The sequence below is a fragment of the Eleutherodactylus coqui genome, chromosome 7 (genome assembly GCF_035609145.1).
Source record: "Eleutherodactylus coqui strain aEleCoq1 chromosome 7, aEleCoq1.hap1, whole genome shotgun sequence".
Lineage (NCBI taxonomy): Eukaryota > Metazoa > Chordata > Amphibia > Anura > Eleutherodactylidae > Eleutherodactylus > Eleutherodactylus coqui.
The window spans coordinates 112,576,908-112,594,008 of NC_089843.1; the positions used below are offsets into that span (position 1 = coordinate 112,576,908).

General features: G+C 43.3%; 1 protein-coding gene across 2 annotated transcripts in view; it reads left to right on the plus strand.

Annotated features, from left to right (window-relative positions):
• Window positions 1-17,101, plus strand: part of SH3RF1 (SH3 domain containing ring finger 1) — a 158,803-nt gene that overhangs the window by 121,489 nt on the left and 20,213 nt on the right. Inside the window, exons 6-7 of one of the 2 annotated variants that reach the window (XM_066573544.1) lie at window positions 311-421; window positions 10,839-10,993. In XM_066573544.1, coding sequence (XP_066429641.1) covers window positions 311-421; window positions 10,839-10,993 — 266 coding nt within the window. The remainder of the gene's footprint in view (window positions 1-310; window positions 422-10,838; window positions 10,994-17,101) is intronic. The other variant, XM_066573545.1, reaches the window with a different exon arrangement.

Here is a 17,101-nt window from a genome sequence, read left to right on the forward strand (position 1 = left end):
AAGAGAATACATGACTTAGAAACTGGCCATAACCATTTGCTGAATGTTAGTTCTACAAAGGGGTATCTTATGTTTATCATGCATGTATAGACCTATGGAAACTTTAGATGTCATCCTGATATTATTGTTAACAGGAATTATTGGACTTTTTTTAAACATAAAAATTAATCTCAACCATATTTCGTTTTTTAATTAACGTATTTTTCAGAATTTACAAGAGCTGGTTAAGTTGATTTCTATATATTGCAAAAAATTTTGCTGAAGCATAATGCATTTATTTATTTGTGTCCTTGTGTCTTATTTCTGTCAGGTCCATATCAGTACTACAGGACTTATTGTGACCCCACCCCCGAGCAGCCCCATAGTTAGTGGCCCTGCATTTATATTCCCACCGGATATCGCCTACCAAGCTGCTCTGGGAGTAAGTAGTAGGCTGTATGTGTTTCTGCTCTGGCGTACATTCTGGGCCTCACTGCTTTCCTTTCTGCAAGCTACTAGTAAGCTTCTCCTCTCTAGCTATAATTAATAGGGCCCTTCTTCTGTCTTTTTTGTAAAATGGCCATACGTTTTAAATCTTTTTGATGCTAAATTAATGGAGAAACCTCCTTTTCCCTTGACTTTATGGTAAGGGGTCCATTTTTCTCTGCTTTTATCGCTCTTAGCTTAATCTTAAGCAATTAACTGTTTTTGAAAATGTTCTGTTTTTGTAAAAATAATATATTTTACAATTTTTTTTGTCCTTTTGGAGATCCTCCAGTCTGTCTTCTCTGCTCTACAACTAAGTGGAAATTGTAGATTACTGTTTCCACCATCAGAAACATGTAGACTTGTAGACAGTAGAGCCTAAGAAGGTTTTAATGTAGTCTTACACTTTATGGAATCTGTAGGCTTAATAAAGTTTTTTAAAACGAGATCTAAATGAAGTAAAATACCCTGCAACCTTCCTTCTCTTTGGTCGGCTTGCTAATTACAGTATATGAGGGTAATGCACACTATTTGTGCTTCCTATATTAGATCTACTATACATCTTGCTTCAATTTCAATACCCACATTTAGCTGTCTGGAAATACTAGAAATCTCATACAGTACTCCGACTCTTCCAAACCCCTTGAGCTTTTTACTTAGCATACGCCTAAGGAGGTGCTTTTACACCTGGAGGTAATTGCTCACCCGAGTGAGCAAGCAAATGTATCATTTTGCTCATTTGTTCGGGAAATCAGGTGAAACACAAAGCTAAATCGTTTTTGGTTCTTTTCAGTTGCCGGATTGTTCAGTCGTTCAGTTTACCAGAGAATGTGAACGACTGAACGATCGGTGTTTTAACCGAAAGATTAGTGAGTGATGATTTTCATGCTTGCCTGTAATGAACAATGAATGATAAGTGAACAAATCATCGTTCAATCGTTGGCCATGTTTACACTAAATCATTAGCGTTCAAATTGGAACAATCCAGCAATTTTTTGACCAATATCGTTCCGTGTAAAACCAGCGCCTTTAGGTTAGTCTTACTTACCTTTTAGAGATGTATAAAAACTACAGGTAATCTGATATCACTGTGCAAATACATGTCCACATGTGGCTCCAGTACAGTTTTATATCCTAATGTCACCTAGATCTTAAAGGGGTTCTGTCATTAAAAACAAAAAACTATATACTTACCTATTGCTCCCCAGGCAACCTTACCTCTCCTCTTCTCCTGCCAAATCTTCTCCTGGATCGTCTAGCAGCTTGTGTCACGTGACCTGCAGCTGCCTGATTTAGCTGGATCCGGTGATGTAACGTACATTGCGCTACATTCTGCTTCCTGCAGGTCAATGTACGCATACGTCACTACTGACGTAGCGTTCATTGCCCAGGCAGGAAGTGCGGTATGCACGGCTGGTGTCCCTTTCGCCATGGGAAGTAGTGGGTGTACACCACTGTTGGGCTGCTTGACAGCCAGGTGACGCCCCCACTTCCTCATTGGCTGGGCGCAGTGATAGGGGGGTACCTGAAGGCACAGCAGCGGCAGCGCAGAGGAGCATCAAGGGACAAGGCAGAACAGCGGGCCAGCAGCAAAGGCTCCTCCGACACAGGAGCTTCAGAGTGGGGGTCCTTCAGCGCCAGAGCATCAGGGGAGAAGGCAGAGCAGCGGTACAACAGCGGAGGCTCACAGCGGGGGAACGACACAGCCGGAGCAGTGGACCAATAGCGGAGGCTACAGCACCGCAGGGGAGCATGACAACAGGGGACGGAGAGCAGAGCATCAGCAGGGCAGATCCTTGTCTGCAGGGGGGAGGATGGAAGAGCCAGGAGCAGGAACTGAGCTCCCGCCCCCTCTCTGCCTCCTCTCCGCCCCTCTGCACTATTTGCAATAGGAGGGGGCGAGACGGGGCGGAGCTAAGTCGGCCCGCTTAGCCCCGCCCCCACTCCTCCCCTCCCATTGCAAATAGTGGTGAGCGGGCGGGAGCTCAGTTCCTGCTCCTGGCTCTTCCATTCTCCCCCCCTGCAGACAAGGACAGCATATATGTATGTATGTGTACATATATATATATATATATATATATATATATGTTTTATAAATATCTAGTGTGTGTGTGTGTGTGTATCTCTATCTGCGTCTCTGCGGCTACCCATCTCTCTGCTTCTGTATATACAAGCATATACATACATATATCTATGTGTGTGTGAGTATATGTATGTGTGTTTGTATATATGCACTTGCATATTTGCCTTGCGAAATGTTGGTCTGAGTTACTTGGACTGAAATAGTGCTCACTTATGTAAAATCAGCCAAAGATTGTAAGGAAGATCTGGAAGCCCTTGGGAAGTGTTGGGTGTTCAGGGACAGAGGCAGGGAGAAGCACTATCAGATTTTGGTGGACTGCAGGCAGGACTGCACAGCTCCAATCACTGCACTGGATCACTGGATGGGCGGAAGTAAGCTTTGTGAGGGCGGAAGTGGTCAGCACAGCAAGGGGTGCTGTGAGATGACCTTCTAGCAGGAGGGGCTGAACATGTAAACAGACCATGGAGGTGAAAAATGGAGCCTAGGTAAGTACTACTACTGAAAAAAACGTTTTGTATGTGTTATTTACCACAGCCTGTGCCGGCAGGGCGGATTTACTGTAGAAAAAAAATACAGATTGTATTGACAGAACCCCTTTAAGGTCAAGGTGTATAAGGTGTATAGGTGTATAAGGAAAACTGCACCTATCAAAGATCAGCTCTTCTTTTAATTAGACATGTAGTAAATGCAATGGCCAACATCTCCAGAGTTCCTTTGCAATAGATTTTATACCTATGCCACAATTTTTCCTGTACAGTTAGTCCCTGACTTGCGAACAGGTTCCGTTCCGGGAGCCCGTTCGCAAGTCCGTTTTGTTCGCAAGTCGAACAAATGGTTGTATGGAGGGGATCGCGGGTGGATCCCGCTCCATACAACGTCGGGTGCCGGCTGTTCTTACAGCGGACACCCGGCGGCAGCAGTTCCGACGAGCCGTGGCGCTTGTCGGAACTGTTAACACTTTAAATACCGCTCTGACAGCGGTATTTAAAGTGTTAACAGTTCTGACGAGCAGCGCGGCTCGTTGGAACTGCTGCCGCCGGGTGCCCGCTGTAAGAAACCGCCTGCACCCGACGTTCAGGGGGCCCGTACAGCGTCCCATGATGAGATCGCGGGACGCTGTGTGGTTGCTAGGCAGCCGGGGACCTCCTGAAAGGCCCCAGGGCTGCCTATGCAGAGTGTCCATCAAGCGCACGGACTGATAGGCGCTCTGCATAGACAGCCCTGGGGCCTTTCAGAAGGCCCCCGGCTGCCCAGCAACCGAGATGTGACCGGACAGGCTTCTATCAGGCTTGATAGAAGCTTGTCCGGTCCCTGCACAGTATGATGTAATACTGTGCAGGACAGATAGTTCGTATCTAGCGAAATTCGTAAGTCGAATGTTCGCAAGTCGGGGACTATCTGTAGTAGAAATCCCATATGTCCCATATACTTGCGTTCATTTTTTTCATTGGACGACTTGTTCCTCTTGTCTTCCCTGATGCACTAACCAAAGAACCATCTTGCTACTTTCTGTTCATTATTACAAAGACCAGTCAACCGTGGTAGGATAACTACTAGAGATGAGCGAGCATACTCGCTAAGGCAAACTACTCGAGCGAGTAGTGCCTTATTCGAGTACCTGCCTGCTCGTGTCTAAAGATTCGGGGGCCGGTGCGGGTGACAGGTGAGTTGCGGCAGTGAGCAGGGGGAATGGGGGGGAGAGAAGGAGAGAGAGATCTCCCCACCGTTCCTCCCCGCTCTCCCCCGCCGCTCCCCGCCCCCTGTCGGCATCCGAATCTTTAGAGACGAGCGGGCAGGTACTCGAATAAGCCACTACTCGCTCGAGTAGTATGCCTTAGCGAGTACGCTCGCTCAACTCTAATAATACCAGTAATCACTGGTATTATATTGTGACGTGTATAGATACTCTGGTCACCAATGCAACATACCATTGACATTAAAAGGGAAGATGCACAACCGCAGATATTGTAAACTCTAGGTTTGGGGAACAAAGATTACATAGAGAATGATCTCTTTCTAAGAGTCCAAATAATCCTGTGCCTATAGACAAACTATTGCAACTCCTCCCAAAAAATCAACCTTATAACTGTTTCTCCCTGCAGAATCTAATCTTTGATTGATTGTATAACAGATCAGAGGCCAGTTTACAGTATTTATCCCGATCGTTGTTTATTGTGTCTGTAGACTATTAGACTGCACAGAGTCTGTATAACCTTTTCTTAGATCTGTCTCTATGTTTTGAGTATCTCACTGGTCTGATAACATTAAGTTTACGAAAAGTAATGTCATTCTCATATCAGTACAATTATTAATAATAGGGGCCATCAATGACTCATAAGCGGATAATTTGCTGGAGGAAGTAAGTGCAGCTGAGAGACTACACTAAATTAATAAGCAGAGAGCCTGCATGCAATTATTGTATTACATGAACTACAGCCATTAAAGCTTGCCAAAGGAGGCCATAAAAAGATCACAGGGCTAAGTAGTGCTGAGCTACAAAGGAACTGGAATTTGCAAAATTAAACGTTAAGTAAATCTGTAAAATACCGTTTGTTATACAGACACTGTTTTTTATGTTCCATTATACATATTCTTTCTGTAATGTTGTTTTTGGCTTCTGAAGTCGTCTCTCCAAGTAAATTATATACATTGGCTTGCTGTATATATGAGCATTATCCGGCGATGTAAAAAAGTACATAAGAATTATAGAGTTCCATAGAAGTGTTACTTTTATACGTAGATACAATCGGAATTAACATTGTAGCCATACTTTAATACAGAGTAAGTTTGAAACAATTGCAAAGGAGCGCTGTGGCAATATAAGGCCAGGCTCGCACGAAGGGGTCGGATTCTGAATGCGGCAGGCCCACAGTGGAATCCGGCTGTGAGCGCGACTGGGGACCCTATGTACCTCCATTAACTGTACTGTGGATGACCGCGGAGGCTCGCAGGCGGTCATGCGCAGTACTTTTTTTTTTTTTGTATTTCCTGCGTTGTCACTTAGTGATGAAACTTTCCTTCATACAGTACATTAATGAATTTCTGGCCTCATACAGACTGTACTAAGGCACACAGAGTCCTGGTGGCTCCATACAATGTCTCACATCATCGTGCTCTGCAGGGCGACATATTATGGAGATATTGCTTCTGGGAGGGAGGCTATATAGAATATTGTGCAGTCTCCTTTCTTTTGGATTCATATAAACATGTAATCTGAGTAATACAGAGGTACACTGCGGCCTTATGGATGGTTATGGGCTCCGCATTACAGATCACTATGATTGTTTCTCTTACGCCATTACAATGCATATTATACTTAGTGTGATAAATTTGGATAGTTCTAGTTCGCCTTTTATAATTACTTTTCAATTGTGCTAATTAAAAAAGGGGAGAGAATTTCCAACTACAATGTGCTCCAGTATATATAATTCAGCAGTTATTGTACAATAGACAAAAGAAATGTGTCATAAACATAAAAGCGCTGGAGCACGAAAACAATTACCGACTACCCCAAAGCAAAAACCAGGGTGTGTTTGGAGAACTGCATAGGCCTTTGTGTACATTAAAGTGTTCCTCTGATTTTGCGATACACAACCTATATATTATGGAATTGCACAATTCCTTAATGGACCCTCCAATTGCTGAATTCTTCAAGCCGTAGCAATTTCCAACGAACTCCCTGTTTACAAAGTAGTCATAGTCATAATATTTGGCGGCACATCTTTTCGATCACTATAACGCTATTCATCTATTGGATCTGGCAGAAGGTCTGCCAAAAGGGGAAACTGGGATTAGGCAGGTTGCATCTTAATCCATCTGACCCTAGATCTTTCTGGTGGACAAATCCAGCTGTCATAGAAATAACACGTACATGCAATTAGTTTATGGTGGAGTCCAGAAAAATAGCTGTCAGCTGAAGCTAACCATAGATATTACCCTTTAGGGCTCTTTTACATGGGCCCGTGACCAGGCATGACTAAATGTTCTTTTGCCCAGTCATCGGCCTGACTCATATGCCAGCAATCAGCTGATTGATGAGCAAACACTTTGTAGATTGTATCTTTCATGCCAGCATAAAAATGATTGCTGGTTGTCAGCACCATATAAAGGAGATGTACTGCCGAGTATGGGGGTGAATGATTGTAATAATAAGCTTTAGTCCACATACCAGCACTCCTGTGCTTGTGTGAACGGTAGTAACGAGTACTGACCGACATGCTATTTGCTGATCGGTATTCATTATAACAGACATGTAAAAGGGCCCTTAATTGGTGGATTCACACTGTGGGGGCAGGAAGATACTGCCAAACAATTAAAGTCAGTGGAAACATAAACACAAAATGATGACTATGTTCAAGATCAAAGTTTTTTTTTTCTTGCAGAGAAACGTACCACCAGCATTGTCTGTGAGTTAATTGTTGGATCTTGTGAAATTAAACGATAATTGTTCAGTGTAGACAAAGTCAATGATTGAATGATGAATGAATTCGTTCGCTTATCATTTGCCATTTAACTTTATGCACACGTAAAAACTGAACAACTATCTGCTTAAGAAAAACAGGCAGTCTTTGATCTATGAATGACTGCCTGTTTGTTCTGAATAGAGGCGCATGGCCGGAAGAGATCTCCAGCGTGCTCTGCCGCCATGCAGTGAGTGATTAGCGCTTCTTTGTGAAAGTATGGGAGCGATAATCTTTGAGACGACTGTTAGGCACTTAAGTGCTCAACAGTTGTCCCATATCAAAGAACCATTAGGCGTTATCCCTGCATGTTCCCTGCATAGTGGATGCGAGCACTATGCCATCACTATGTGTGGTAAGAAACCCTTTTATTCACCCTCTGCTCTTTTGCCATAAGTTGAGCCGACCGTTTAACAGATAACAGGATTGATGACTATAGACTAAACAGTGTACCTCAACAGCAAGAAAACAAGTCATGACCATGGTAGGCAACGGTACAGTGAATATAAGACTTAACGAAGAAGTTGAGTCAGTCCAAGATTTCATCTTCCTTGGATCCAAAATTGATTGCAGCGGGCAGTCTGGACCTGAGATCAATAGACGGATTATACTTGGTAGGAATGCAATGCAAGGAATGGAAAAGATCTGGAAAAGCAGAGATATTAGCATTGCAACAAAAACCAGACTGGTCAATGCAATCGTCTTTTCCATAATGATGTATTGTTTCGAAAGTTGGACGCTCAGGAAGACAGACAGAAGAAGGATTGATGTTTTTAAACTATGGTGCTGGAGGAGAATGCTACAGATACCTTGGACTGCCATGACAACGAACAAGGTAGTGTTAGATCGTGTCAAACTGAAAATATCACATGATGCGTGCTAACTCACTGGAAATAATACTGATAGCTGGCAAGGTTAGTGGAAAGAGAAGATCAGGACGACAAAGAACAAGATGGCTAGATACAATCAAGGCCACCATGAACATGTCAATCACGGAACTGAAAGAAGCCGTGAAAGAAAGGAATGCATGGAGAACATTGATCCATAGAGTGACTGAAGGTCGGATGCGATTGAACAGATAATAATCAATCAAAGATTGTTCACCTGATGGTCAACCATTAGTCTATGGCCAGCATCAGTGAGAGTGTATTAGTCATACTGTTTAACTCCAAAACAGAGATGCACTTCGTCTCCACCATGAGTGTACACTAAATTATTAGGATTCTCCATTTGCCTCCAATATATGAGATGCTGAAATGTGTGATTTTATAACCCTGGATCAGTAAACTTAATGGAAATGTACATCGGGATTCGTTTTTAATCTATAGTTTATCAGTGGTTAGACGCTAGAGGAATGGCTGACATTTACATATTACAGAATAGTATTACACAATACAACTAAAGGCGTTATCAGTTGTAAGAAAATAAGAGCGCACAGGAATTCTTCACACAGAACGGCTTTGACTTGTGCGCCAGGTCCGTTGTCAAGGACTGAATAGAGTCAGTCACCTATTTGCTAAAATTAAAGCTACATTCGCCTATCGCTATCCAAACGACTTGAACCCTTTCCAGGCTTTCTAAATGTTGGCTTGTGGATCGCTGCAAATGTCCCTAAACAAATCTAAACAGGAAGGATAATGATTGGGTTCGACTTTAACTCCTGAGTCGCAGCAACTGTTGAGGCAGCACAACCGCTATTTTGGAAGCATAAACCTCCCATGAACATAAATGGCTCTTGTTAATAGACACATCAGAGTGCAGAACAGTTTGCTTGACACTATTCTCTCTTTATTCTCTTTTGTGCATTGCTTTTTTTATGTTCCAACCAGACCATGCGAGCAACTTCTGCTGGAAGAAAGCAGGCGATGTTATTCAGAATCACATAGCCAAATGCAATTATCTTCTCTTAGACTATGCAGTCGAAAAGAAGACAAATCTAGTCTAATGACGAAGCCCTGAGGTGTGGAGCTGCCATGCGGATTAGAATATTTTATTCAGATTATTATTTTTGCATAATGTATAATTCCGATTTCCTTAATTAGATTTAGTCTTTTTTTTTTCTTCTTTTTGTCAGCTCGTGTTGGCGAAGATGTAGCGTGGAATTAGGCTTTGTGTCCTTTGTTTTGACGTTGCCTCTTGAGTCTTGCTACTGACACTCCTAAAAGACTGCTTAATGCTTTATGGATTGCTATCTCACAACCGTATTGCAGGTTTTCAAAGGGAGTCTGTGTGCCTTTTACGTGGTTTCTATTCTCTGTACTTATACATTTCGAAGAATGGAAATATTAAAAGACACAACAGTGAGTGTATGAACAATAGCAGACTGCAGATCAAAGAGGATTGCTTGTTTAATCCTTGATGGTTTCAGGTACGGGGCAGTGTATTATAGACCCGTTTCAGAATACGTGGCAGCGTTTATGTATTATTGATCTCAATATGTTAGATAATTCAGTATACAGTAATTTTTTTTCCCTCTTGCAACCACTATAAAGCTTATTTCACTTGATGGCTGCAGTTAAGAGTTGCAGACTTTATTCTCATAAGAGTATCAATGCATGATATGTGATTTACATCACATTGTAGCTTGTCTTCTAACTATCCTGATTTTGTGGGGATTTTCCGGGAGGCTTGAAATATAAGCTCTACGTTGAAAATAAACCCTAGTTGCATTGAGTAAGAATAAAAAAAGCAATACATTACCTAACAGGCTCAGCCCGGGTCCTTCCGCTGCTCTCCGAAGCTCCAGCGCTCTTGCTGCAATTCTCAGCCGCCCACAGAAGATTGCTTCCTGGTTACAGGATTCACAAATCCCGCCTCTAGGAAGTGATGGCTGTGATTGGTTTGAGCGCTGCTCAGCCAATCAATGCAGCATTTGATAAGCCAACGCAATTAATGTGATTGGTTCATCGAATGCTGCCAATCAATACAGCGCTTGAGAACTAATAACGTTTTGGAGGCGGATTTATGAATTAGCCAATCAATGCTGCAACTCAGCCAACTCATAAATGCTGCCTCCACAACACGGTGGCTGTGATTGGTTCTCGAGCGCTGCTCAGCGAATCAATGCAGCTCTCGGTCAGCCATTGCTTGCTGGAGGTGCGATTTATGAATCCCGTAACTAGGAAGCGATCTTCTGTGTGCGTCTGAGGACTGCAGCAAATGAGCTGGGGCTCCGGAGAGCAACAGGAGGACCCAGACTGAGCCTGTAAGGTAAGTATATTAAGACATGCCCAGAAAATAAAACCTAGTGCCTCTTTGGGGGCAAAAATTAATATAAGACCGGGTCTTATTTTTGGGGAAACACTATATTGTGCTATGTGAAATACCAGTGTCCTCTTATGTGGCAGAGAGGCTGTTAGGCCCCCATATGGCATCGGGTCCAGGTGCAGCTGCAGGCTTTTGCATCTCCTGTAGTAATAACCCTATCTCGGCATATCATTGTGTCGTGAGAAAGCTCTGTATAGCTTCTTTGCAGTGATCCGTATTGAAGTATAATGAATGTCAGCTACCTTACAGCAGACAACTGAGTTTCCATGCCTTTTTTCATTCACTCTGCTTAAAATGAATTATCTCTGTTGGCTCCCTATAAAACCTGATATGAGTCTTTCCTGTATGTGATGCTCATGTAATGAAAAGCTCCATATAGTGAATAGATGTAGTCTCTGTCAACTGTAAGGGCTTGCTCATTTGTGTGATCCTTTTTTCCCCCTTTTCTCAGGCTGCATTATGCTAACCCTTCTATAGTCCTTTCCTTTTATCCAACATCCAAGTGCCTGTAGAAAAAGGAGATACACTTCCTATTTTTAAAGTATTATTCAATTTCTTTTTAGGATCTGAATCCTCCTCTCCTCCCTCCTCCACCCTTGACTGCTGCTGTTATTGTCTCCACAACGTCTGGGGCAACATCTTCTACTGCTGGACAGAGACTGGCCGGTGGTCCTGCTGAACAAGTTGCGCACCTCAGGCCGTCCACTCGACCAAGTGTGTAAGTATTCAATGGATGTGGCAGACAGCCGTGTGTTTGCTGTCTGATATACATGGACTCTGAACACTGACATGCATTGGCATGTCCTGTTGTGAAAAAAAGCCCATGTGCATAGCTTCATACGCTGTAATGGGGGGGGGGGGGGTATATGCTGTCCGTGGATTAACACAGAGAGCGCATGACCCCAGATATGCTGGAGGCTTGAAGATTATATTGTGAAACGATTGCTCTGGACTAGAACACCACCTCACTTGGGGGATTTACTGCTTTCAGCCCTTTAGGATTACATCTAACCTTAATGTTTAAAAGTGTCATGTTTGTGACTAAAATTTTCCCTCGGCTCCTTTCTTACACTCATGGTAAAAAAAACAAAATCCCTCCCCTAGAAGTAATTGTCGGAATCCAATGAAACTATCTGTGTGATTGTAATATTGATGTGAGAAAATCACAGAGGTGAGGAGAAAGAAAAAAAAAACACATATTCACTGAAAAAACCAAAAATACAATACCTGAAGGTCTGCAAAGCAGACACGGTCGCCATAGGCACGATCGCCATAAGGCAGGCACAATCGCCACCGGCACAATCGCCTTATGGCGATCGTGCCTATGGCGACCGTGTCTGCTTTGCAGACCTTCAGGTATTGTATTTTTGGTTTTTTCAGTGAATATGTAATATTGATGTGAGCGATTACAATATTAGAGCAAAAGGATACATTATTGCCAAAAGCAGAACACTAAAGGGAGGCTCTAGTACCCTGTTGTACTGCCTCTAGCTTGGATGTAAGATGTGATACAGCCAGCATGGAGGCTCTAGTACCCTGTTGTACCACCTCTAGCTTGGATGTAAGATGTGATACAGCCGGCATGGAGGCTCTAGTACCCTTCTGTACCGCCTCTAGCTTTGGATGTAAGATGTGATACGGGCGGGCATGGAGGCTCTAGTACCCTGCTGTACCGCCTCTAGCTTGGATGTAAGATGTGATACGGGCGGGCATGGAAGCTCTAGAACCCTGCTGTACCGCCTCTAGCTTGGATGTAAGATGTGATACAGCCAGCATGGAGGCTCTAGTACCCTGTTGTACCACCTCTAGCTTGGATGTAAGATGTGATACAGCCGGCATGGAGGCTCTAGTACCCTTCTGTACCGCCTCTAGCTTTGGATGTAAGATGTGATACGGGCGGGCATGGAGGCTCTAGTACCCTGCTGTACCGCCTCAAGCTTGGATGTAAGATGTGATACGGGCGGGCATGGAGGCTCTAGCACCCTGTTATACCGCCTCTAGCTTAGATGTAAGATGTGATACGGGTGGGCATGGAGGCTCTAGAACCCTGCTGTACCGCCTCTAGCTTGGATGTAAGATGTGATACGGGCAGGCATGGAGGCTATGGTACCCTGCTGTACCGCCTCTAGCTTGGATGTAAGATGTGATATGGGCGGGCATGGAGGCATACAGGTTCTGTATGCTGTCCAGTGGCATATCTGTCCACATTTGCTGTAACTGAGCCTCTAGATCATGCAAACTCGTAGGCTGTCAAAGTTGGTATCCCAGATGGTCCCATACATGTTCTATTGGTGATAAATCTGGTGATTGGCCACAGAAGTGTGACAATGTTGTGGAGAAATTCTGAGCATTATTTCGCCAGAAAATGCCTCTTGAAAGCCGCCATGAGAGGAACACACGTGGCTGCAGGATGTCCTAAAAACATCGCTGAGCTGTCATTGTCCCTCGTACCACTACTAAGGGTGACCGACTGTTGTATGCAATGGCCCTCCCTTCCAGACCATCACACCAGCAGGGGACAGTGTGCCACTTCACAGCAAAGGCAGGATTAAGGCGCTCACCTCTATTAAGGCGCTCACCTCTAGGTCTCCAGACACGAACACAGCTGTTGTTAGTGCCCAAATTAAACCTGTATATCTCACTGAAGACAACCTGGTTCCACTCCATAGCAGTTCAATTTTACTGTTCACAACACCACTGCAAACGAAGGCGACAGTGAGTGGGTGTCAAAGGAAGTACACGTAATGGGCACCATGAGACTAAATGTTCTCGAGCCAAGTGCCTGGAAATGGTTCTGGTAGACATGGGGGCCTGTAACGATGATATCATCAGTTTTTCAGTTTTTGGATGTGGGCAACAAAACAGTTGGAGCTGCTCATGCTTGTCCGACGATCAGATGATCCTTTCTTCTGGTGGTCTGTTGAGGGTGTCCTGAGTTGGTCGCCTTGTATGCATCCACTGGTCCCAATATCACATAAGAGACTAGTCAGAATGGTCCAAGGGGAGGGCAATTCGTCGATGCGACCAGCTTTTCACATTCCAATATTGTGCCCTCTCTCAAACTCTTAACATCGTGATTCAGAATAACACATATACAGGGGCAATAAGTATATCTGTCCTAGGTTCATGCTGCTCGTTATTTAGGTAGCATAAACCCTATGATAGGTTCCCTTTAAGACGTTCGGTATGAATTCTGGAACATTTAAAACAGATTTTTACATGGAATTGAATCCATTCAGAAAACGATATAGTCTCTTGGCTTAACACCTCCGACTTTATACCATACTATTAGGGTATCAAAGGCGACCTGACATAATCTGTTTAATAAACAAAGGAATACATTCCAATTTGATTTTGGGGACTTACTAATCACAAAACATATCTTACTTTATTGCTGACTTACTAAACCTACTTGATCACATCCTGTACTTTCTGATTTATCCTATGTGTTTGATCCTTAAATAATGGAGTTGTTGCCACATCTACACCCTCCAGCTTCAAAATAATTGTTTTCTCCATCCGTCTAGAATGTTGTTGTCCACTGTATCTAGGTTGGTTATGTTTTATCATGAAAGCAGTGGGATTTCCTTTTAAGTACTTGATGCAAAAGGGCTGACACATGGAATAGATTGAAATGTTCTGTGCAAAGTAAATCATTGTAAATCTAGTATATTACTTTTTGAGTTGAACCGTACCTGTTCGACATTGGTCTGCATAGAGGAACTATTGTCTTATGTGGTATGGCTCATGACTTCATTTCACAAGCTGGGCCATATGCACAGAATGTTATCACTATTACGTAGAATGGATTTTATAAGGAAATGTTAAACCCTTTGAGGGGACTGTCTGGTTTCTTCTGATCCAAGGTGTATAATATTGTGAGATTAGGCATTTATTATCACAAGATATCCCAGGTCATTTAAAGGTATTTTACTTTAAAAAAAAATAATAATAATTTCCTATTGGGGAGTTATAAGATGGGTAACTTGTTTAAGACCCCCATCTTTTGGTTAGAGTTGAGAGTGGCTACAAAGGTCATCCCTCTGTGAGACCCGCACAGAAATAGAGCATGCCGCAATTTGTTTTCCGTGTGTGATTTAGCGTGGACAAATTACGTCCGTCTGCATAGGATTGCGTTTTCTAATGCAATCCTATGGCAGTGGCCACGGGCGGAGATTCTGCGGGAAATCCCGCCACGGAATTTCCGCCCGTGTGCAGGGGGCCATATAGTAGAATTAATATCAGGAGTAATTTTAGGTTTTTTATATATGGGTTGGCTCACAGTTCTTTTCTAACACACTGTGTTGTACCAAGCTTATAACTTCTCCATTGGCTTTCAAGTAGCTTTGTACTGCTTCCATTTACATAAAGGAGAACAGCAGCCACATCCGTTCCTAGTCTATCACTGGCAGCTTGTCCTCCTCTTCCTTATAACACAATGATGTTTCTTCAGTCCAGATGTGTAGCAAGAATTAAAGATTTCCCAATTACATCTAGCGCTATTGACTGATCGGCCAAATAAATATCATTATGAAATGTCGTCTGATGTTGAGCCTCCATAAGATATGTTAGGAAAGAAGGCTATCCTGATTGGGTGAAAGTGTTCCTGTTCCATGTGGTTATCATTACGGATCGTAGGCTGACTTCAAAGTTTGAGTTTGAGCGGAAACATTTGGACTTACAGTACAAATGATTGCAAATGAAAATGTTTTCAGTTAAAAAGTGAGACTTATTGTGTCTAGTGTTTTAGTGCTAGACTGTATGCCTAGTGATGAAAGAGGCGCTGCAGGGACTGTGCCGCACTTTTTCATGGATAATACTTCCAGGTGTTTGGCATGGTGGCCATATGTCCGACAGAAAGATCTTTGTGCTGCTGACCTGAGCCTGAAGACTTAATACAGTACATTCATTAAGGAAGATTGCCGCTTATCTCAGGCATAATTGCTATTAATTGAATGATGTAATGTAGACTATTGATTGTGGGGTTTTTCATTGCCGTTATTAAGTTCACAGTTGAGGGGAAAAAAGACCAGATACAAGTGTGCACAGTCCAGCAACCCATAGTAGTAAAGAAGAGTGACGACCTTAGACAAATAGAAACGGCTTACTATAATGACTGCAACCACCACCCCCTCCAGGACAAGTATAAAAAGATTATGTGCATGCATTACAAAACTTATGTTGTAGTTAAACTGTTATTCATGGCAGTAAAGATAAGATGGCGTTCTATGAACTGGGAATTAGAGGACCAGTCGCTGCTCCACACATGTCCATTTTAGTAAATTCTTGTATTCATCATTAAGTAGCAGTTGAGGGGGGCATCTTAAAACTCTGCATTGTTCCTTTCCTTTGTTAGGGTGGTGGTGCATACTTGTGGTTGAACCGTGGTAATCGCACACAATTGCAACGCTGCACCTGTACCTGACATTGTTTCAACTACAGGTTCATTACGGCAACTAGCAGTAAATTGTGTTGTTACCACGGAGTCTGTCGTACCTATAATGGCACCCATATTCCTTCCAGACATTTATGAATAAATTGACAGCTGGGTGTTACCAAATGGGGTGTCCCTACATAGTCTGACACTGGGCAAGCAGTGCTGTCTATACCAGACTGTATATGGATACACCCCTTTGTCAATGGCAGTGGTAACACCCAGTTGCCAATTCATAAATGGTGCGGAGCAGGGGCGTAACTATAGAGGGTGCAGGGGATGCGGTTGCACCCGGGCCCAGGAGCCTTAGGGGGGCCCATAAGGCCTCTCTTCTCCGTGTAGGGAGCCCAGTACTATGAATAAAGCATTATAGTTGGGGGCCCTGTTACAGGTTTTACTTTGGGGCCCAGAAGCTTTAAGTTATGTCTCTGTGCAGCATGGTTTAGGTACGGGTACAGATACAGATAGAGGGGGGGGCCCCAGCTCACCTTTTGCATCAGGGCCCCTGAGCCTTTACTTACGCCACTGGTGCGGAGGAATAGCAGAGGCACCGTACAATGCAGAGTAATGAGAAAATAGGATACAGAATTTTTATTTCACAGGGAATGCAAGTATATACTAAAGCAGACATGTTAGTAGTGGCAACAAGGACTGTTTAACCCCTTAGCAACGTCGGCTGTACATGTGCAGGGACAGTATAGCGTGCGGCCAGGAGCTGAGTCTGCTCTGTACATGATAGTATATAGCTGACAACCAACTGCAGTAGCCTGGGCCAGAGTTATCTCTGATCCTGGCTGTCTACCCCCTGAGATGCAACTCAGCAGTCAAAGGGGTGGTCTTACGATTACTCCATTCCAACCCTCCACTCCCCCAGGATGCAATTGCAAGATACTGAGGGGTTGACATGGCACAGGGTGACCTAGTGCCCAGTGAAGCCCCTCAGGCCAACCATCTTGTCATTCCCACTACATCTTGAATATGATGTTACAGACACAATAAACTGCAAAAACTACAACACACAGAAAAAAGCCTCCAAACCTCCCAACAATGCAAAAATAAAAAAGTTAAGGTGACACAAGGCAGATTTATTTTAGAAAAAGCTTTCCATTTCCTAATAGCGGTAAAACAATAAAAACTATATAAATTTGATATCACCATAATTGTACTAACTCACAGAATAAAATTAACATATCATTTTTACCACACAGTGAAAAGCATAAAGACAACGAACGATGGCAGAATTGTATTTGTGTCAATTCCACCCCACAAATATCTGTAAGGTTTTCAATACAGTACAAGAAATGGTTCCGATAAGTACCGCTTGTCCCGCAGAAACCAAGCTGTCACATGGTTATGTCAATGGAAAAATGATAAGGTTATGGATCTTAGAAG